The sequence below is a fragment of the Xenopus tropicalis genome, chromosome 1 (assembly GCF_000004195.4).
Source record: "Xenopus tropicalis strain Nigerian chromosome 1, UCB_Xtro_10.0, whole genome shotgun sequence".
In the NCBI taxonomy this organism is placed as follows: domain Eukaryota; kingdom Metazoa; phylum Chordata; class Amphibia; order Anura; family Pipidae; genus Xenopus; species Xenopus tropicalis.
The window spans coordinates 216,123,413-216,147,375 of record NC_030677.2 but is presented as its reverse complement, the minus strand read 5'-3'; the positions used below and the strand labels follow the sequence as shown (position 1 = coordinate 216,147,375).

At 56.6% G+C, this 23,963-nt stretch overlaps 1 protein-coding gene across 1 annotated transcript in view; it reads right to left on the bottom strand.

Annotated features, from left to right (window-relative positions):
• dctn3 (dynactin subunit 3) overlaps positions 1–23,677 on the bottom strand; it is a 34,413-nt gene extending 10,736 nt beyond the window's left edge. Inside the window, 1 exon segment of the mRNA NM_001102997.1 lies at positions 23,562–23,677. Within this exon segment, the coding sequence (NP_001096467.1) occupies positions 23,562–23,645 (84 nt within the window). The 5' untranslated portion in view covers positions 23,646–23,677.
• Positions 23,678–23,963: the final 286 nt, after the last annotated feature.

Sequence of the window (23,963 nt, the reverse complement as noted above, 5' to 3'; positions counted from 1 at the left end):
CAAACACGGGGCCGGAGGGATGCTGGAGTAGTAGTACCCACCAGGGGCCGGAGGGGATGCTGGAGTAGTAGTACCACACGGGGCCGGAGGGATGCTGGAGTAGTAGTACCACACGGGGCCGGAGGGGATGCTGGGAGTAGTAGTACCACACGGGGCCGGAGGGGATGCTGGGAGTAGTAGTACCACACGGGGCCGGAGGGGATGCTGGGAGTAGTACCACACGGGGCCGGAGGGGATGCTGGGAGTAGTAGTACCACACGGGGCCGGAGGGGATGCTGGGAGCAGTAACACACGGGGCCGGAGGGGATGCTGGGAGCAGTAGTACCACACGGGGCCGGAGGGGATGCTGGGAGTAGTACACACGGGGCCGGAGGGATGCTGGGAGTAGTACCACAACGGGGCGGAGGGGATGCTGGAGTAGTACGACTTTTCCCCATTTTTCCCCTAAAACTATACTCCGAAAAAGCCCCCCGGCCCCCCTGCTTGGGATCTGTTAGACTAGCCCGCACATTATGCCCATAGGGCTTCAATTCTACTAAACCGAAGCCGCCCCCTGCTGAGAGCTGTTTAGACTAGCGCGCAGCATTATCTCCCATAGGGCTTCAACATGTTACACTTAAACCCAGAGCGCCCCTGCTGGGAGGCTGTTTAGACTAGCCGCACATTATCCCATAGGGCTTCACTGTACTAAACCCGAGCGGCCCCCTGCTGGAGCTGTTAGACTGAGCCGCACATATCCCAATTAGGGCGTTCATTCTAGTAACTAAACCTCGAGCGCCCCCTTGCCTGGGAGCTGTTAGAACTAGCCGCACTTTATCCCCATAGGGCTTCAGTTCTACTAAACCCCGAGCGCCCCCTGCTGGGAGCTGTTAGACTAAGCCGGCACATTATCCCATAGGGCTTCATTACTACTAACCCGAGCGCCCCCTGCTGGGAGCTGTGTAGACCTAGCCGCACATTATCCCATAGGGCTTCACTGTACTAAAATCGCCGAGCGCACCCCCTGGCTGGGGAGCTGTTAGACCTAGCCCGCACATTATCCCATAGGGCTTCATTCTACTAAACCCGAGCGCCCCCGCTGGGAGCTGTTAGACCTAGCCTGCCATTATCCCGTAAGGGCTTCATTCTACTAAACCGCGCCCGAGCGCCCCCTGCTGGGAGATGTTTAGACATAAGCCCGCACGTTATCGCCATAGGGCTTCATCTACTAAACCCGACGCTGCCCCCTGCTGGAGCTGTTAGATCTAGCCGCAACGTTATCGCCATTAGGGCTCACTGTACTAAAGCCCGAGCGCCCCACTGCTGGGAGCTGTTAGACTAGCCGCACGTTATCACATAGGGCTACATTCTACCCTACTAAACCCGAGCGCCCCCTGCTGGGACTGGTTTAGACTAAGCCGCACATTAATCGCATAGGCTTCATTCTACATAAACCCGAGCGCCCCCTGCTGGGAGCTGTTAGGCTAGCGCACTTTATCCCATGAGGGCTTCATTCTACTACCCGAGCGCCCCCTGCTGGAGCTGTTAGACTAGCCGCACATTATCCCATAAGGGCTTCATTCTACATAAACTCCGAGCGCCTCCTGGGAAGCTGTTAGACTAGCCGCACATTATCCCATAGGGCTTCATTCTACTAAACCCGAGCGCCACCCTGCTGGGAGCTGTTAGAGCTAGCCCGCACATTAATCATAGGGCTTCTATTCTACTAAACCACAGCGCCCCTGCTGGGAGCTGTTTAGACTAGCCGCGACGTTATCTCCATAGGGGCTCTATAACCCGAAAGCGCCCCCTGCTGGAGCTGTTAGACTAAGCCGCACATTATCCCATAGGCTTCACTGTCTGAAACCGAGCGCCCCTGCCTGGGAGCTGTTTTAGACCTAGCCGCACGTTTATCCAATAGGGCTTCATTCTACTAAACCCGAGACGCCCCTGCTGGGAGCTGTTAGACTAGCCGCACGTTATCCGACAATAGGGCTTCACTGTACAATTCTCCGAAGCGCCCCGTGCCTGGAAAAGCTGTTAGACTAGCCGCGACACTTATCCATAGGGCTTCACTGTACTAAACCCGAGCGCCCCCTGCTGGAGCTGTTAGACTAGCCGCACAGTATCCCATAGGGCTTCATTCTGACTAATCCCGAGCGCCACCTGCTGGGAGCTGTTTAGATCTAGCCGCACGTTATCCATATGGGCATTCATTCTACTAAAGCCCGAGCGCCCCTTGCTGGGAGCTGTCTAGAACTAGCCGCACATTAATCCATAGGCTTTCATTTCTACTAAACCTCGAAGCTGCGCCCCTGCTGGGAGCTGTAGACTAGCCGGCAGACATTATTCCGCATAGGGCTTCATCTTCTAAACCCGAGCGCCCCCTTGCTGGAGCTGTTAGAACTAGCCGCAACATTATCCCATAGGGCTTCATTCTACTAATAACCCGAGCGCCCGCCTGCTGGAGCCGTTAGAGCTAGCGCGCACGTTATCCCATAGGCCTCTAAGACCCGAGCGTCCCCCTGCCTGGGAGCGTGTTTACGACCCTAGCCGCACTATTATCCCATAGGGCTTCACGTACTTAAACCCGGAGGCGACCGCCTGCTTGGGAGCTGTTAGAACCTAGCCGCGACGTTATCCATAGGGTTCATTCTACTAACCCCGAGCGCTGACCCCTGCTGGAGCTGTTTAGAACTAGCCGTCACGTTATCCATAGGGGCCTTCCTGTACTAACCCGAGCGCGCCCCTGCTGGAGCTGTTAGACTAGCGAACATTATCCATAGGGCTTCACTGTACTAAACCGAGCCCCCCTGCGGGAGCTGTTAGAATGAGGCCGTTACGTTATCGCCCATAGGGCTTTCATTCTACTAAAACCGATGCGCGCCTCTGCGGAACTGTTAGACAAACCGCACGTTTATCTCCCATAGGGGCTTCATTCTATCTAAACCCGAGCGCCCCTCTGGCTGGGAAGCTGTTTAGACCTATCCGCATGCATTATCCACATAGCCGGCTTCATTCTAGCTAACCCGAGCGCCCTGCGGGAGCTGTTAGCTAGCCGGCACATTATCTAAATAGGGCTTTTCATTCTACCTAAACCCGCCTCTGCTGGAGAGCTGTTAGACTAGCCGCAACGTATCCCCAATAGGCTTATCTCAATCCCGAAGCGCCCCCCTGCTGGGAGCTGTTCAGACCTAGGCCGCCTTATCCCATAGGGCTTCAAATTCTACTAAACCGAGCGCGCCGCTGCTGGGAGCTGTAGACTAGCCGCACATATATCCCATAGGGCTTCATTCTATCTTAACCCGAGCGCCCCTGACTGGGAGCTGATTAGACTACCGCACATTATCCCATAGGCTTCTTCATTCTACTAAACCGCGATGCGACCCCTTGCTGGGAGCTGTTAGACTAGCCGCACATATATCCATAGGGCTTCAATTCTACTAACCCGAAGCGCCCCCTGCTGGGACGCTGGATTAGACATAGCCCGTCGACGTTATCCCCATAGGGCTCATTCTACTAAAACCCGAGCGCCCCCTGCTTGGGAGCTGTTAGACTAGCAGCACATTTATCTCCATAGGGCTTCACTGTACTAAACAACGAGCGCTCCCACCTCTATGTACTTATTATCCATAGGGCTTCATTCTACACCGATCGCTCCCCTGCTGGGATGATAGACTAGCCGCACATTATCCCATAGGCCTTCATGTACCTAAACCCGAGCGGCCCCCTGCTGGGGAAGCTGTTAGACCTAGCCGCACATTACCATAGGGCTTTTATTTTTACCGAGCGCCCCCTGCTGGTGGCTTTAGACTAGCCGCACGTTATCCATAGGGCTTTCATTCTACAAACCCGACACAACTTTGTTACCCCATTAGGGCTTCTCTACTAAACCGAGCGCCCCTGCCTGGAGCTGTTTAATAACATTATCCCATAGGGCTTCATTCAGCTAAACCGAGGCCCCCTGCTGGGAGCTGTGTTAGACTTAGCCGCACATTATCGCCATAGGGCTTTCAATTCTACCTACCGAGCGCCCCTGCCTTGGAGCTGTGACTAAGCCGCACATTATCTCATAAGGGCTTGCATTCTACTAAACCCGAGCACCACTCCTGCTGGAGATATTTAGACGTTATCCCCATAGGGCTTCATCTACTAAACCCGAGCGCCCCCTGACTGGGAGCTGTTAGACTAGCCGCACATTATCTCATAGGGCTTCATTCTACTAACCCGATGCGCACCGCATGCTGGAGCCTGTTAGACCTAGGCCACATTATCGTCATAGGGCTTCATTCTACTAAACCCGGCGCCCCCTGCTCGGGAGCTGTTAGAACTAGCCGCACATTATCCCCTAAGGCTTCATTCTACTAAACCGAGCGCCCACCTGCTGGAGCTGTAGACTACAATCATATCCCAATAGGGCTCTCACTGTACTCCGAGCGCCCATGCTGAGGCTGTTCAGAAATATTATCCCATAGGGCTCTCACTGTACTCTAAACCCGACGCCCCCCTGCTGGGAGCTGTTAGACCTAGCCGCACATTATCCATGGGCTTCATTTCTACTAAACCTCGAGCGCCGCCCTTAATGGTTAGACTAGCCACCATTATCGCATAGGGCTTATTCCTACTAAAACACCCGAGTCGCCCGCGTGCTGGGAGCTGTTAGACTAGCCGCAGAATTATCCCCATAGGGCTTTCATTCTACTACCCGAGCGCCCCTGATGGAGCTGTTAGACTAGCCCCACAATTATCCGCATAGGGCTTCTTCTACTAAACCCGAGCGCGACCCCTGTCTGGGGCTGTGAACTAGCCTGCACATTATCCCATATGGGGCTTACAATTCTCTTAAACCCGAGCGCCCCCTGCTGGGAGCTGTTAGTGTACTAGCCGCACATTATCCTATAGGGCTTCATTCTACTAAAAGCCCGACGCACCCCTTATGAGCCTGTTAGACTAGCCGCACATTATCTCGCATAGGGCTTCATTCTACTAAAGACCCGAGCGCTCCCCTGCTGGGAGCTGTTAGACTAGCCCGCACGTTATCCCTAGGACATTCTACAAAGCCCGAGCGCGCCCCTGCTGGGAGCTGTTAGAACTAGCCGCAACATTATCCCATAGGGCTTCACTGTACTAAACACCCGAGCGCCCCCTGCTGGGGCAGCTGTTAGACTAGCGCACAATTATCCATAGGGCTTCATTCTAGATCCGAGCGCCCCTGCTGGAGCTGTAGACTAGCCGCACAGTTATCCCATAGGGCTTTTTTTAGTAGCTGTTAGACACTAGCCGCACGTTATCCCATAGGGCTCATTCTACTAAACCGCGAGCGCCCCCTGCTGGAGCTGTTAGACTAAGCCGCACATTATCCCATAGGGCGTTCATTCTGATTCTAAATCCCGATCGCCCCCTGTGGGAGCTGTTTGACTAGCCCGCACGTTATCCCATAGGGCATTCATTCCTATCGGACGCCCGCTCATCCTGCTGGGAGCTGTAGACTAGCCGCACATTATCCGCCATAGGCTTCACTGTAGCATAACCACGAGCGCCCCCTGCTTGGAGCCTGTAGACTAGCCGGTACATTATCCCATAGGGCTTCAATTCTACTAAACCCGAGCGCAGCGGGAGCTGTTAGACTGCCGCACATTATCCCATAGGGCTTCATTCTACTAAAACCCGAGCGCGCACCACTGAGCTGTTAGACTAGCAGCTTTATCATAAGGGCTTCATTCTACTAAACCCGAGCCACCTCTCCCTGCTGGGAGCCTGTTTAGACTAGCCGCACGTTATCCCATAGGTCTTTCATTCTACTAAACCCGAGCGCCCCCTGCTGAAGCTGTTAGACTAGCGTCACATTATCTCATAGGGGCTTTTATTCTAGCAAAGCCGAGCGCCCTGCCTGAGCTGGTTAGAACTAGCGCACATTACTCAATAGGGCTTGCATTTCTACTAAACCCGAGCGCCCCTGCTGGGGAGCTGTTAGACTAGCCACACATTATCCCATAAGGGCTTGCCATTCTACTAAACCCAAGCGCGCCCCATGCGCTGGGAGCTTGTTAGACTAGCCGCACATTTTATCCCATAGGGCCTTGCAACTGTAGCTAACCCTGAGCGCCCCCTGCTGGGAGCTGTTTAGACTAGCCGCAACATTTATCTCCATTAGGGCTTCACTGTACTAAACCCGAGCGCCCCCTGCTGGTGAGCTGTTAGACTAGCCGCACATTATCCCATAGGGCTTCATTCTACTAACCCGGCGCCCCCTGCGCTGGAGCTGTTAGACTAGGCCGCACATTATCCATTAGGGCTTGTTCATTCTACTAAACCCAGAGCGCCCCCCTGCTGGGAGCTCATGTAGACTAGCCGCACATTATCTCATAGGCTCTTCATCTCCACTAAACCCCGAAGCAGACCCCCCTGCTGAAGCTGTTAGACTAGCCGCACATGATACCATAGGGCTTCATTCTACTAAATCCGAGCGTCCGCCTGCTGGCAGCTGTAGATCTAGCCGCACCATTAATCGCCATAGGGCTTTCATTCTCTAAACCCGAGCGCGCCTCCTCTGGGAGCTGTTATGACTAGCCGCCATTAATCCCATAGGGCTCAATTCTAGCTAAATGACCGCCCCCCCGAACGCCCCCTGCTGGAGCTGTTGACTAGCCGGCACATTATCCATAGGGCTTTCAAGCATGTCTACTAATATCCCGGAGCGCTGCTTTCTGCTGCTGGAGCTTGTTAGACTAGCCGCACTTATCCCATGAGGGCTTCATTCTAAGCTAAACCCGAGCGCGACCGTCTGCGTGCTGGGAGCTTGTTTTAGACTAGCCGCACATTATCACCAATAGGGCTTCACTGTACTATAATCTCTATTCTCTTCTCTGCTGCAGCTTGTTAGACTAGCCTGCACATTAATCCCAATAGGGCTTCACTGTACTAAAACCCGAGCTCCCCCTGCTGGGTAGCTGTTTAGACTTAGCTCGCAACATATCTCCATAGGCTTCATGTCTATCTAAACCCGAGCGCCCCTGCTGGGAGCTGTTAACTAGCCGCGTACAATTATCCCATACGGCTATCATTCTAATTCTAAATCTCTCCGAGCGCGCCCCTGCTGGAGCTTATAGACTAGCCGCGACATTATCCCATAGCTATTACTAAACCCGAGCGCCCCCTGCTGGGAGCTTGTTAGACTAGCCGCACATATCCCATATGGGCTTCATTCTACTAAGACCCGAGCGCTTTTTTCCCCGTGCTGGAGCTGTTAGATCTAGCCGCACATTATCCCATAAGGGCTTCATTTTCTACTAAAGACCGAGGCGCATTTTTTTCCCCTGCTGGGGGCTGTGTTATGCACTATGCGCGCACATTATCCCATAGTGGCTTTCATTCCTACTAAACGCCGAGCAGCAAGCCGCTGCGAGCGTGTTCGACGTAGCCGCAGTTTTAAGTCCGAGGAGAGCTTCAATTCTACTTAAACCCGAGCGCTCTCTGCGTGGACTGTTAAGACCTACCGCACGTTATCTCATAGGGCTTCATATTCTACTAAACCCGAGCAGCACGCCGCTGGGATGCGTGTAGATCTAGGCCGCACATTTCCCATAGGGCTTCATGTATCTTTAAACCCAGAGCGCCCCCCAATCTGGCGAGCTGTTAGAATAGCCCGCACGTTATCGTTCCATAGGGCTGTCATCCTACTAAAGCCCGAGCCCGCCCTCCGTGCTGGGAGCTGTTAGACTAGCCGCTACGTTATTCCCATAGGGCTTTCATTCTACTAAGTCCCGAGCGCCCCCGCTAGGAGCTGTTAGAACTAAGAGCCGGCACATTATCCATTAGGGCTTTCACTGTACTAAAAGCCAGCCGAGCCCCCACTGACTGGGCAGCTGTTATATCTTATCTCTCTATCTATTATACCATAGGGCTTCCATTCTACGCTGAAAATCCCGAGCCTGCGTTCTCTCTCTCTATCTATATCTTCTAGCGCACGTTATCCATAGGGCTTCATTCTAACTATAGAGACCCCGAGCGCCCCCATGCTGGAGCTGTTAGACTTTACGCCGCACATATATCCCATAGGGCTGTCACTGTTATCTTAAACGCCGAGCGCCCCCTGCTGGGAAGCTTGTTAGAACTGAGCCGTCACATTAATCAATAGGGGCTTTCATTCTTCTAACCGATCTGCCCCGCCTGGGAGGCGTAGTTATGAACTAGCCCTGCACGTTATCGCCACCATAGGGCTTCACTCCGTAATCTAAATCCTGAGCGCTCCCCTGCCTGGAGCTGTTAGACTAGCCGCGAGCATTATCCCTATGAGGCTCACTGTACTAAACCCAGAGCGCCCCCTGCTGGGAGTGTTAGAAACTGACCGCACGTTATCGCATAGGGCTTCATTCTAGCTAAACCCCCGAGCGCCCCCTGCTGGGACTGTTAACTAGCCAGCACATTATCAATAGGTTCACTGTTAACTAAACCCGGCGCACCCCTGCTGGAGCTGTTAACCTAGCCGCACATTATCCATAAGGGCGCGCATTCTAACTAAACCCTTGAGCGCCCACTGCTGGGAGCTGTTAGACTAGCCGCACGTTTAGTCCATAGGGCTTTCATTCTACTAAAGGCCCGGCGCCCCCTGCTGGGAGCGTTAGACTAGCCGCACGTTATCCCATATGGGCTTCATATTCTACTAAACCGAGCGCCCCCTGCTGGGAAGCTGTTAGACCTAGCCGCACATTATCAGCATAGGGCTTCAAATTCTACTAAACCCGAAGCGCCCCTGCTGGGAGCTGTAGACTAGCCTTCCACATTATCCCATAGGGCTTCAACTGTAACTACCAGCGCACCGCGCTTGGAGCTGTAGACTAGCCGCACATTATCCATAGGGCTTCAATTCTAACTAAACCCGAGCGCCCTCCCTGGGATCTTAACTAGCCCGCACGTTAATCCCATAGGGCTTCACTGTATAAACGCCGGCGCGCCCCTGCTGGACGCTGTGTAGACTAGCCGCACATTATCCCATTAGGCTTCCACTGTACTAAACCCGAGCGCCCCCTGCTGGGAGCTGTTAGAGAGCCGCACGTTTATCCCAAGGGCTTCATTCTACTAACCCCGAGCGTCTTCTCTTCTCTTTCTGGGAGCTGTTAGAGCTAGCCGCACGTTATGTTTTCCCTACCACAAGATTTGGTTCACGCCACACCACCCCCCACTGCGGATGTTATCGCCAGTATTTCTGCTCCCCCACCCCCCCCCCAATAACCCCCCAAGGACCGGAGTCTGGACAAACAAAGGTAAGAATGGAGTTTATTGAGCATTTAAGGTCACAGCTGGGCACATCTATATGAAGGATATACAGGGGGTTATCAATAAATAAAGCTGGGGTTACCCAGGGGGACAGATAAACCAATCGGGGGGGGTTGGGGGTAATTTCCTGGTTGGCCTGGAGCCTGTGGGGACCTTGCTGGATGTGGGCTGGTGATTCTCCAATCAGAATGTGGGAATGTTTGCTAACATAGAGTGTCTATGTTACACTGGGCGCAATTTATTTAGTCCTCTATATACAGCCCCTTAACTATGGATCGTCAGCCCTGTTATAGCCGGGGCCCTTTATTAGCATAGAGCCCAAATCCTGCGAGAGGCACCGGGACCTAGGCTCTATCCTCGTCCAGGAACGAGAGCAGGGGAGGATGCCATGTGCAGGGGAGTGAATATAGGAATTGCCTATTGGTTCAGGGCAGTACTAGATTCTATCCAGCAGGGCGGCAACTGACATCGGATACAACCGGCTAGCTCATTCCGGAAACATTCTGTTGGGCTGCCTTGGAAAGCTTTCCAGCTGGGATATGCTTCATCCGCACAGCACAAACTAGCTTGGAGAGTAGACAGTCTGGCCAGAACATTAGGTTCCAACACAGAGACCAAAGGGATATATAGGGATGATCCGCTCTGTGCTGAATATCTTGTTATTTACTGAAATAATCAATGTAGGTAGGTAGTATTATGTAGCGTAGTGCATTGTTGGTAGGTAGTATATGTAGGTAAGGTGGCAATGTTGGTAGGTAGGTATATGTAGGTAGGTGCATGTGGTAGGTAGGTATAATGTAGTAGGTAGGTGCATGTTGGTAGGTAGGTATAGTGTAGGTAGGTAGGTGGGTTATATAGTGGTAGGTACATGGATGTAGGTATGTACAGGTTTGTGGCAAAAGTTGTGAGAATGACAAGTATTGGCTTCACACAATTTGACTGCTAAACTGCTGTTAGATCTGTGTTCCAGTTGTTTCTGTGCGGAGATACAATTACCCCTTCATACAAAGGCTTTTTATCCACAGTTATACAGAGAGTCAGTACTGGCAGTGTTGCCCTTCTGTTTTCAGGCCTCGCAATGCCACTGGGCACGCTCACAATCAAGTTTCTGCCCAATACTGATGGATAGCACCATTCTCATCATTATTCACTTCTGAGTTAGTCAGGATTAGTGCTTTGTGTTTGCGCCCCCCCCCCCCACCAATGCACCCATAGCACCCCCCCCCCCCCCCCATGCACCCCCCCCCCCCCCCCCATGCACCCCCATGCACCCCCCCATGCACCCCCCTCCCCATCACCCCCCCCCATGCACACACCCCCCCCATGCACCCGCCCCCACCCCCAATAGTGCAGCCCAGCCCCCAGCCGCCCACCCCCCCACCGCCATCGCCAACCCCCCAGCGCACCACCCCCCAGCCCCCCAGTCGCCAGTCGCCAGCCGCCCAGCCCCCCAGCAACCCAGCCCGCCTCCAGCAGCCCTAGCCCCCAACAGCCCAGCCCCTCAGACTTTCATGCAAAGATCAATCTAAATGGTGTTTTATTGCTGCTTGACACCAGGCCACCTTCCAAGAGCCTGCCGCCACTGTGCTGCAGATGCGCTCTGCCTGCTGCTCCTGACCCTGCCTGGGGGCACCCCCATCCCACAGCTGAACCTTTAGAGACCATGCCTGCCACTGCGGCTTATACAAGAATTGAACTCTTCCTTGAAGTTCTTGTGACGCCTATAAATGGCTGATTTTAGGTGCCATGTTAGTGACCCACATAACCCTGCCTGTGAAGCCATTTTTTATGCAACGCAATGACGGGCCCGACGCGTTTCTTTGCAGGTCACCATGGAAACAATGGAAGAACAATGATTCCAAGCAATCACCGTCCTCACTTTGAACAATCTGCCATTGTAACCCAATCAGCCATAAACGATCCTCCTTCGCTCATCCAACATTTCTCGCCCTGAGTTACGAGACGACTGAAATGATCTCAGCGGGGCCCTTATGCAGCAATGAGAATCAGTGGTGAGGTTTGTTTGGGGACTCACTTTCCCGCACAGGAAGGGGCAATTCATCTGATCCCCTAACACTTCGGGGTATTAGCAAATTGCTATTATGAAAACTTAAGCAGCAACTTTTCCAATTTCCAATATTTATGTCATTCTCAAACTTTTGCCAAACAACTGCTAGGTGCATGTACGGTAGGTTGTACTATGTAGGTAGTAGTGGATCAGTAGGTAGGTGGGGTATATGTAGTAGGTAGTGGATCAGTAGGTAGGCTGGGTATATGTAGGTAGGTGGATCAGTAGTAGGTGGGTATAGGTAGGTAGGTGGGTGGGTGTAGGTAGGTAGGTGGGTGTAGGTAGGTAAGGTAGGTGGGTGTAAGGTAGGGTAGGTGGGTTATATATTAACTGTAGGGAAGGTGGATCTGTAGGAAGTGGATCAGTAGGTAGGTATATGTAGGTAGTGGATCAAGTAGGGTAGGTAGGTGGATATATGTAGGTAGTGGTCAGTAGGGGTAGGTAGGTGGGTATGTGCATGCAGAAGAAAGGATACCATCTTGTTATAATCCTCTAACAAGCGTTTGGCCTCCCCAGGGGCGCGGGGGAGGCAGGGCGGATAAACACTGTGATCTCCCTCACTCTGATCCTGGGGAGAAGAAGGGCAGGAGGGGTAACAGGAGGGGTAACAGGATGGGTAACAGGAGGGGTAACAGGAGGGGTAACAGAGGGTAACAGGAGGGGTAACAGGAGGGTAACAGAGGAGGGGTACAGGGTGGTAACAGGAGTAAGTGGCCACAGGGCAGGAACTGGGGGGCTTAACAATGGGCACTTAGCCTGCCTTGGCCCCTTTTGGGTTTTATGGTTTTGGGAATTCCCCTTGGGAAGAAGAAAAAAGGATTGCCCCCTTTTGTTAAAAAAGCCCGGGAGGCCTGGCCGGACTGCTCAGGGAGAAAAGGTTCCAAGTTAGTGGCGCTCTGGGTCAGTACCGTTCCCGTCAGTTCCTGGGCTCAGCGCCCACCGGGCTCTAGTTACCCAAGCAGGCACTCGGCCCTTGCCAAGGGGGGGGCAGTTTTAGGGTACTATCCCTCAGATCATGATGTGTGACTGCCTAAAAAGGCCATAGTACGGTACCGAGCCGCCACATATCAAATGGGAGGACAGAGGAAAGCCGGCAGTTATGGCGGGGGAGGCCCCAATAAACAGAATATTCCTATTACAAAAAGGAGGTGGCAGTTGGCCGGCAGGTTCCTATAAAAAACAGGAGTGCAGTTGAGCCGGCCAGGTTCCTATACATAAGCAGGAGGTGCAGTTGGGGCCGACAGGTTCCTATAATAAGCAGGAGGTGGCAGTTGGGGCCGGCCAGGTTCCTGATATCAATAGACAGGAGGTGGCAGTTGCGGCAAGGTTTTCCACAGTAACCCAATAACAGAGGTGGCAGCTGGGCCGGCAGTTCCTATACAGATAACAGGAGTGGCAGTTGGGCGGCAGTTCTATACAATAGAAGGAGGTGGCATTGGGGCCCAGGTTCCTATACAATAGACATGGAGGTGGAGTTGAGTCCGCAGGTTTCCTATACCATAAACAGGAGGTGGCAGTGGGACCGGCAGGTTCCCTATACATAAACAGAGGTGGCAGTTGGACGGCAAGGTTAACTATACAATAGACAGGAGTGGCAGTTGGCCAGCAGTTCCTATACAAACAAACAGGAGGATGGAGTTGGGCCGGAGTTCCTATACAATAAATCAGGAGGTGGCAGTTGAGCCGGCAGGTTCCTATACAAATAAACAGGAGGTGCAGTTGGACCGGCAAGGTTCCTAAATACAATAGACAGGAGATGGCAGTTGGCTGCAGGTTCTGATCAGCATGACACAAAAGGAGGAAAATGCAGCCACGTGGGGCTCATTAACCTTTTGAAGTGTTGACTCGCTGTCCAGGTACGGGTGAGGGCCGTGCAGCTGCTCCAGTACGGGACACCTGTGCCAGGATGTAACTGCTCCCCTGTTGGGGCACAAGGGGCATCACGGTAGTTGGTACAAAAGGGGAGCCCCTATGGCCCATTCACTTCTGGCATCAGACTCCGCCTCCTGCCGTCCGCACTCCCCCCAATAGCCAAAGTTGCTGTTAGCTAGGGAAGTGTGCACTGAGCTTCGCGTGCTTTCCCCCCTAAAACGAGAGTGTTATAGTGTTCGGTTGGCGCCCCCATTGGGAATGTGTTTTTTGGGTTGTGGTGTTTGGTCCCGCAAAGGGGGGTTTTTGTATTTTGGGGGGGGGGGGGGGGGGGAGGGTTTTGGAAGGGGGGTATTAAAAATACGTCCCCACCCCCCCTGCCAAATGAACTCCAGCTTCATGCGTCGGGGAGGGCGATCCTGTCTATGTACTGGGGGCTCCAGGTACTTCTCAAGGTCTCAACTGGGGGGGGGCAAAGAGTCAGTCCTGGGCACCCCCACTGCCCCAACGTCTCTCCCCAACGTCTCCTCCCCCCCACTGGCCACACGTCTCCCCCCCAACTGCCCCAAACGTCTCTCCCTCCCACGGCCCAACGTCTCCCTCCCACGGCCCTACATCTCCGCCCCCACGGCCCCACGTCTCCGCCCCACCGCCCAACTCCCCCCCCACTGCCCCAACGTCCCCCTCCCACTGCCAAATCAGCCAATAGGAAGCAGCACTTACTATTTTCTTGTAGAGAGTCTTGACCGCTCCCGCTTTGCCAGCGATAAATCCCCAGCGAACCTGAGCTTTCACAGTCCGTCTGCCACCTGGGGGCAAGTAAGGCCGCATAGTGACCCCTCTATATACAACTGCACCCCCCCCCTGTATAACAACTGGCACCCTGTGCCCCCCTGTATATACACTGGCACCCCCCCCCCTGGTATATACACTGGCACCCTGGCCCCCTGTATATAGCACTGGCAAACGCTCCTCCCCCCCCTGTATATACGACTGGCAACCCTTGTGCCCCCTGTATATACACTGGCACCCCCCCAACACGCCTTCTTCGCACTTCCGCAACCGTAGAGTGTGCTTACTGTATATACACTGCCACCTGCTGTGACCCCCCTGTATATACACTGGCACCCTGTGCCCCCTGTAATAGTACACTGGCAACCCGCTGTCCCCCCCGTATATACACTGGCAACGTCCCCCCTGTATATACCACTGGCACCTCCCTGTGCCCCCCCCTGTATACCACTGCCCTGTGCCCCCACCCTGTATATACACTGGCACGCTGTGCCCCCTGTATTACAGCTGGACACCCTCTGCCCCCCCTGTATATATCACTGCACCGACTGTGCCCCCCTGATATACAGCTGGCACCCTGTCCCTCCCCCCTGTATATACACTGGCACCGTTACCCTGTTGCCCCCCCTGGTAATACACTGGGCAACCGATCACCCCCCTGTAAAGTACTGGCAACCGCTGCTGCCCACCCCCCTGTTATACACTTGGGCACCAGGCTGTTGCCCTCCTGTATATACACGGCAACCCACCCCCCCTGTATTACACTAGGCACCTGGTCCCGGCCCTGTATATAACACTGGCACCTCTGTGCCCCCCTGTAATACACTGGCACCCCCTCCCCTGATTAATTACACTGGCACCCTGTGACCCCCCCTGTAACTATACACTGGCACCTTCTGTGCCGCACCCCCTGTATATACAACTGCCAACCTCTGTGCCCCCCTGTATATCATCTGGCACCGCCCCCCCCTGTATATACAACTGGCACCCGTGTGCCCCCCACTGTATATACACTGGCACCCTGGTGCCCTCCCCTGTATACACACTGGGCACCTGTGCCCCCCCCCTGTAATATACCACTGGCAGAACCCCCCCCTGTATATACAACTGGCACCCTGTGCCCCCCCTGTATAACTGCCCCCCCCCTGTATTATAACACTGGCACCCCTGTGCCCCCCCCTGTTATACACTGGCACCCTGTCCCCCCCCCTGTATATGACACTGGCAACCTCTGTGCCCCCCCCCTGTATATACACTGGCACCGCCTGTTGCCCCCCCCTGTATATACACTGGCACTCTGTGCCCCCCCCCCTGTATCATTACCTGTCACCTGTGCCCCCCCCTGTATATACAGTGGCCACCACTGTCCCCACTGTTATACACTGGCAGCCTGTGCCCCCCCCTGTTAGTACACTGGCACCTGTGCCCCCCCCTGTAAATATACAGACACTGGCACCCTGTCCCCCCCCCCCTGTATAATACAGCTGGCACCCTGTGCCCCCCTCTGTATATACACCTGGCCCTTGCTCCCCCCTGTATATACACTGGGCCACCCTGTGCCCCCCCCTGTATAACACTGGCACGCTGTTGCTCCCCCCCATGTATATACACTGCACCCTGGTGCGTCCCCACCTGTATACATCACTGCAACCCTGTCCCCCCCTGTTCTAACTGCACCACTGTGCCCCCCTGTGATAATACACTGGCACCCCTGTCCCCCCCCCTGTATATACAACTGGCATCTCTGTGCCCCCCCTGTATATACACTGGCACCCTGTCCCCCCCCTGTATATACACTGGGCACCCTCTGTTGCCCCCCCTGTATACTACACTGGGCACCCTTGCCCCTCTGTATATACACTGGCACCCTGTGCCCACCCCCTCTGTGTACTTCTGGCAACCCTGTGCCCCCCCCCCCCTCTGTGTACTACTGGCACCCTGTGCCCCCTAAACCCTCCCTCTGTGTACTCTGCACCACTGTGCCGCCCCCCCCTCTGTAGTACTGACTGGCACAGGGGAACAGGTACTGGAGTTGTTAACCGGAACAGTAAGCCAGCTAAACCCCCCGGGGCCCAGCGCTCATTAAGAGAAAGCAACACATTATTTTAGCAAGCCACATGGGGCCGGAGGGGAGATGGCTGGGAGCAGTCAAGTACCACCACGGAGCCGGAGGGGATGCTGGGAGCAGTAGTACCTACACGGGCCGGAGGGATGCTGGAGTAGTAGTAACCACACGGGGCCGGAGGGGATGCTGGGAGTAGTAAGTACCACGACGTGGCGGATAGGGGATGCTGGGAGTAATATACCACACGGGCGCCGGAGGGGATGCTGAGTAGTAAGTACCACACGGGGCGGCGGGGGATGCTGAGTTAGTACAGTACCACATCGGGGCCGGGAGGGAATTGCTGGCGGAGTAGTAAGTACCACACGGGGCCGGAGGGGATGACTGGAGTAGTAGTAACAACGGGGCCGGAGGGGATGCCTGGGAAATGTAGTACCTGACACGGGGCCGGAGGGGATGCTGGGAGTAGTAGGTTACCACACGGGGCCGGAGGGGATGCTGGAGTAGTAGTACCACAGCGGAGGCCGGACGGGATGTGGGGCAAGTAACAACACGGGCCGGAGGGATGCTGGGAGCGAGTAGTACCCCACGGGGCCGGAGGGGAATGCTGGGAGTAGTAGTAACACACGGGGCCGGGGGGGATGCTGGGATAGTAGTACACACGGGGCCGGCAGGGATGCTGGAGTAGTAGTACCACAACGGGGCCGGAGTGGTGCTGGGAGTAGTAGTACCACACGGGGCCGGAGGGGATGCTGGGAGGTCAGTAGTACCACACGGGGCCGGAGGGAATGCTGGGAAGTATGTACCACACGGCCGGAGGATGCTGGAGTAGTAGTACCACACGGCCGGAGGGGATGCTGGGCAGTAGTAGTTACCACACGGGGCCGGGAGGGGATGCTGGGAGTAGTTAAGTACCCACGGGGCCTGGAGGGGATGCTGGAGTAGTAGTAACACACGGGGCGGAGGGATGCTGGAGTAGTAGTAACACACGGGGCCGGAGGGGAATGCCCTGGGATAGTAGTTATCCACACGCGGGCCGAGGGATGCTGGGAGCGTAAACACACGGGGCCGGAGGGGATGCTGGGAGTAAGTACCACAACGGGGCCGGGAGGGGATGCTAGGGAGCAAGTAGTACCACAGGGGCCGGAGGGGAATTGCTGGGAGTAGTAACACACGGCCGGAGGATGCAGTACACACGGAGGCCGGAGGATGCTGGATAGTAGAAACCACATGGGGCCGGGAGGGGATGCTGGATTAGTGAGACCACATGGGGCCGGAGGGTATGCTGGAGTAGTAGTACAACACGGGACCTGAGAGGGTGATGCTAGGCAGTAGTAAAAGTACGAACACGGGGCCGGAGGGGATGCTGGGAGTAGTAGTACACACGGGGCCGGAGGGGATGCTGGGTAGTAGTAGTACACACGGGGCCGGAGGGATGCTGGGAGTGAGTAGTAGACACACGGGGCCGGTAGGGGAATGTCTGGGATAGTAGTAACACAACGGGGCCCGGAGGGGATGCTGGGAGAGTAGTAACACACGGGGCCGGAGGGATGCTGGCAGTAGTAAGTAACACATCGGGGCCGGAGGGATGCTGGGGAGCAGTAACACACGGGGCCGGAGGGGATGCTGGGAGCAGTAGTACCACACGGGGCCGGAGGGGATGCTGGAGCAGTAGTACCACACGGGCCGGAGGGGATGCCTGGAGTAGTAGTACCACACGGGGCCCGGAGGGATGCTGGTGAGTAGTAGTAACCACTACGGGGCCGGAGGGGATGCTGGGAGTAGTTAGTAACCACCACGGGGCGGAGGGATGCTGGGAGTATAGATACCACACGGGGGTGCCGGAGGGGGATGGCTGGGAGTAGTGAGTACCCATCGGGGGCGGGCCGGTAGGGATGCTGGGAGTAGTAGTACCCGACACGGGCCCGGAGGGGGATGCGGGAGCAATAGTACCACACGGGGCCGGAGGGTATGACTGGGCAGAGAAGTACCACAACATTACGGGCCAGGAGGGGATCTGGGAGTAGTACACAATCGGGCTCACTGAGGGAATGCTGGGAGCAGTAGTACGCACAACGGGGACCGGAGGGGATGCTGGGAGTAGTACCGACACGGGGCACGGAGGGGATGGCTGGGAGAGTAGTACCACAGACGGGGCCGGAGGGGAGTGCTGGGAGTAGTAGTACCACACGGGGCCGGAGAGGGAGGCTGGGGAGTTAGTATACCCACACGGGGCCGTAGGTGGATGTGGGAGTAGTAGTCCAGCAGTACGGGGCCGGAGGGATGCTGGGAGTAGTAAGTACCACACGGGGGCCGGGGGTATGCTGGGAGTAGTAGTAACACACGGGGCCGGAGGGGAATGGTGGGAGTAAGTACCACACGGGGCCGGGAGGGATGCTGGGGTAGTAGTACAAACCAACGGGGCCCGGAGGGATGCTGGGAGCAGTAACAACACGGGGCCGGGGGATGCCTGGGAAGGGCAGTAGTCCACACGGGCCGGAGGGGATGGCTGGGAGCAGTAGTTACCCACACGGTCATTGATCAAATGGGGCCGAGGGGATGCTGGGGTAGTAACCAACACGGGCCGGAGGGGATGCTGGGAGTAGTACCACACGGGACCGGAGGGGATGCTGGAGCAGTAACACTACGGGGCCGGAGGGGATGCTGGGACAGTAACCAACACGGGGCCGGAGGGATGCTGGGAGCAGTAGTACCACACGGGGCCGGAGGGATGCTGGGAAGCAGTAGTAAACCTACAGCTGGGGCCGGAGGGGATGCTGGGAGTAGTAACAACACTGGGCCGGAGGGATCAGTAACACACGGGGCCGAGGGGGATGCAGTAACACACGGGGCGGAGGGGATGCCCTGGAGTAGTAGAACCTACAATGGGGCGGAGGGGATGCTGGGAGTATCAGTACAACACGGACCAGAAGGGGATGCCTGGGAAAGGTAGTAGTACAACACAGGGGCCGGAGGGATGCTGGGATAGTAGTACCAAACACGGGGCCGGAGGGATGCTGGGTAGTATGTAATACCACACGGGCCGGAGGGGATGCTGGGGAGTAGTAGTAACACACGGGCCGGAGGGGAATGCTTGGGAGTCAGTAGTAACACAACGGGGCCGGAGGGATGCTGGGAGTAGTACCAACACGGGGCCGGAGGGGATGCTGGGAGCAAGTAACACATCGGAGGCCTTGAGGATGCTGGGAGAAGTAGTACCACACGGGGCCGGAGGGATGCTGGGAGTAGTAAACACACGGGGCCGGAGGGGATGCAGTACACAACGGGGGCCGGAAGGGGATGCTGGGAGTAAGTAGTAACACACGGGGCCGGAGGGGATGCTGGGAGTAGTAGAAACCACATGGGGCCGAGAGGGGTAGCTGGAGTGTAGTAACAACACGGGCCAGAGGGGAATGCTGGGAGTAGTAGTACAGACACGGGCCGAGGGATGGCCGGAGTAGTAAAGTACTCACACGGGGCCGGAGGGGATTGCTGGAGTAGTAGTACCATCACGGGGCCGAGGGGATGCTGGGAGTAGTTAGTCCACACGGGGCCGGAGGGGATGCTGGGAAGTAGTAAGTAAACGACACGGGCCGGAGGGGAATGCTGGGAAGTAGTAGTACCTGACACGGGGCCGGAGGGAATGCTGGGAGTAGTTACCACAACATGGGGCCGGAGGGGATGCTGGGAGTAGTAGTACCACACGGGGCCGGAAGGGGGATGCTGGGAGCAAGTAACACACGGGGGCCGGAGGAATGCTGGGATCAGTTAGTACCACACGCCGGAGGGGATGCTGGGAGAGTAGTACCACAACGAGGGCGGAGGGGATGCTGGGAGTAGTACCCAACGGGGCCGGAGGGATGCTTGGAGTAGTCCGTACACGGGGCCGGAGGGGATGCTGGGAGCATGTAACACACGGGGCCGAGGGGATTGCTGGAGCAGTAGTACCACACGGGCCGAGGGGAATGCTGGGAAGTAGTGAACACGGGGCCCGGAGGGGATGCAATTAACAAACACGGGGCCGGAGGGGATGCTTGGGAGTAGTAAGTACCGACACGGGGCCGGAGGGATGCTGGGAGTAGTAGTAAACAACAGGGCCGGGGGATGCAATACATCACGGGGCAGGTAGGATGCTGGGAGTAGTAGTTACCAGCACGGGGCCGGAGGGATGCTGGAGTATAGTAACACACGGGGCCGGAGGGATGCAATAACACGACGGGGCCGGAGGGAGATGCTGGGGAGTAGTAAGTACCACAGGGGCCGGAGGGGATGCTTGGAGTAGTAGTAAACACACGGGGCCGGAGGGATGCCTGGGGAGTAAGTAGTAACACACGGGCACGGAGGGGATGCTGGAGTTCGTAGTAACACACGGGCCGGAGGGGATGCTGGGAGTAGTAGTGACCACACGGGGGCCGGAGGGAGATGCTGGGAAGTAAGTAGTACCGACACGGGGCCGAGGGGATGCTGGGAGGTAGTTACCACACAACGGGGCGAGGGGATGCTGGGAGTAAGTAGTAACACAACGGGGCCGGAGGGGATGCTGGGAGGTAGTAGTACCATCACGGGGCCGGAGGGGATGCTGGATAGTAAAGTACCACACGGGGCGGAGGGATGCCTGTGGAGTAGTACAAACAGGCCGGAGGGGATGCTTGAAGTAAGTACCAACACGGGGCCCCGGAAGGGGATGCTGGGAGTAAGTAAGTAACACACGGGGCCGGAGGGATGTGGAGTAGTAGTACCACACACGGGGCCGGAGGGAATGCTGGGAGTATGTAAGTACCACACGGGCCGGAGGGGATGCTGGGAAGTAGTACCACACGGGCCGGAGGGGATGCTGGTAGCAAGATAGTATCCACACGGCCGGAGGGGATGCTGGGAGTATAGAACCACAAATGGGCCGGAGGGTAATGCTGGAGTAGAGTACAACACGGACCAGAAGGGATGCTGAGAGTGTAGTACAACACGGGGCCGGAGGGATCTGGGGAGTAAGTAGTACCACACGGGGCACGGAGGGGATGCTGGGAAGTAAGTAATAACACACGGGGCCGGAGGGGAACTGGGAGCAGTAGTAACACCACGTGGGCCGGAGGGATGCTGGGGAAGTAGTAAGTAACACCACGGGCAGGAGGGGATGCTGGGAGCAGTAAGTAACAGCAACCGGGGCCGGAGGGGAATGCTGGAGGTAGTACCAACACGGGGCCGGAGGTGCTGGAGTAGTACACACGGGGTTCCGGAGGGGATGCTGGGATGTAGTAAGTCCACACGGGGCCGAGGGGACTGGGAAGTAAGTAAGTACCACACGGGGCCGGGGAATGCTGGGATAGTATAACACCGGGGCGGAGGGGTGCTGGGAGTAGTACAACTACGGGGCCGGAGGTTTGGATGCTGGGAGTTAGTAGTAACAACACCGGGCCAGGGATGCTGGGAGCAGTAACACACGGGCCGGTAAGGGAAATGCTGGGAGCAGTAGTATCACACGGGGCCGGAGGGGATCTGGGAAAAAATGGCCCATTTTTTTAGAAAAAAAAGAAATGTTACCACCACGGGGCCGGAGGGGAATGCTGGGAGTATACCACACGGGGCCGGAGGGGATGCTGGGAGTAGTAGTACCACACGGGCCGGAGGGGATTGCTGGGAGTAGTACCACACGGGGCCCGGAGGGGAATGCTGGGAGTAGTACCGACACGGGGCGAGGGGATGCTGGAGTAAGGTACCACACGGGGCCCGGAGGGGATGCTGGGAGTAAGTAGTACCGATCACGGGCGGAGGGGAGGTGCTGGGAGTAGTAGTACCACAACGGGGCCGGAGGGATGCTGGAGTAGTAGTACCAACCACGGGGCCGGAGGGGGAAGCTGGAGTAGTAGTACCACACGGGTCCGGAGGGAGATTGCTGGGAGTAGTAGTAACACACGGGGCCGGATGGGGAATGCTGGGAGCAGTAGTACCACACGGGGCCGAGTGGATGCTGGGAGTAGTAACACACGGGGGCCGGAGGATCAAGTAACAAGCACAGGGGCCGGAGGGATGCTGGGAGTAGTAGTAACACACGGGGCCGAGGGATGCGGGAGTAGTAAGACACAAATGGGGCCGGATGGGAATGCTGGATAGTAGTACAACAACGGGGCCAGAGGGATGCTGAGTAGTAAGTACAACACGGGGCCGGAGGGATGCTGGAAGTAATAGTAACCACAAGCTCGGGGCCGAGGAAATTGCTGGAGTAGTAGTACCACACGGGGCCGGAGGGGCGTGCTGGGAGTAGAGTAACACACGGGCCGGAGGGGATGCTGGGAGTAGTAGTAACACACGGGGCCGGAGGGTGCTGGGAGATAGTACCACACGGGGCCGGAGGGGATGCTTGGGAGTAGTATCACACGGGGCCGGAGGGGATGCTGGGAGTAGTACCACACGGGGCCGGAGGGGATGCTGGATAGTACACACGGGGCCGGAGGGGATGTCACGGAGTAGTACACACGGGGCCGGAAGGGGATCTGGAGTATACCGACAACGGGCCGGAGGGATGCTGGGAGTAGTACCAACGGGGCCGGAGGGGATGCTGGGAGTAGTACCACACGGGGCCGGAGGGGATGCTGGGAGTAGTACCACACGGGGCCGGGGGGATGCTGGGGAGCAGTTAACCACACGGGGCCGGAGGGGATGCTGGGAGTAGTACCACACGGGGCCGGGAGGGGATGCAGTACCACACGGGGCCGGAGGGGATGCTGGGAGTAGTACCACACGGGGCCGGAGGGGATGCTGGGAGTAGTAGAACCACACGGGGCCGGAGGGGATGCTGGGAGTAGTACCACACGGGGCCGGAGGGGATGCGGAAGTAAGTAGTACCACACGGGGCCGGAGGGGATGCGGGAGTAGTAGTACCACACGGGCCGGAGGGATGCTGGGAGTGAGTAGTACCACACGGGGCCGGAGGGGATGCTGGGAGTAGTATAACACACGGCCGGAGGGGATGCTGGGAGTAGTACCACACGGGGCCGAGGGATGCTGGGAGTAGTAACCACACGGGGCCGGAGGGGATGCTGGGAGTAGTAGTACCACACGGGGCCGGAGGGGATGCTGGGAGTAGTAGTACCACACGGGGCCGGAGGGGATGCTGGGAGTAGTAGTACCACACGGGGCCGGAGGGGATGCTGGGAGTAGTAGTACCACACAGGGCCGGAGGGGATGCTGGGAGTAGTAACACACGGGGCGGAGGGGATGCTGGGAGTAGTAGTACAACACGGGGCCGGAGGGGATGCTGGGAGTAGTAGTACCACACGGGGCCGGAGGGATGCTGGGAGTAGTACCACACGGGCCGGAGGGGATGCTGGGAGTAGTAGTACCACACGGGGCCGGAGGGGATGCTGGGAGTAGTAGTACCACACGGGGCCGGAGGGGATGTTGGGAGTAGTACCACACGGGGCCGAAGGGGATGCTGGGAGTAGTAACACACCAAGCCGGCAATGCAAGCTTAGAGTTCGCACGGAATGCTGGGAGTTCGCACGGAATGCTGGGAGGTACCTTGCTGGGCTCGGTCCCGCTGCGCCCGTACAGCCGCCTTTCCACCTCAGACAGCCGGCCTTGCATCTCCCGCAGTTCCGCCATCCTCACTCTCAAACAGATACTAGATATTTTCCGGAAGTGAAAGGAAGTTATCCCTGATCGCGGAAGTCAGTAGGAGGCGTGGAACGCAGCTGGAACAGGAAACGCACGGAGATTAGGAGGGGGCGGGTCCGAGGCGTCAGTTACACGTGACTTTCGCAGCCAGTGAGCGGCTTGCAGTCTATTTCATGCCGGGAGGGAGGGGCGGCCATTGGGTTGTGTTTAGTTACTCCGGGGCGACATTGCCGAGGTATTGTTCTTATTTTATGGGTTGTTAGGAAAGTGCGCGGCTCTCTGAGGGTGTCTGTGCCCGGTCTGACG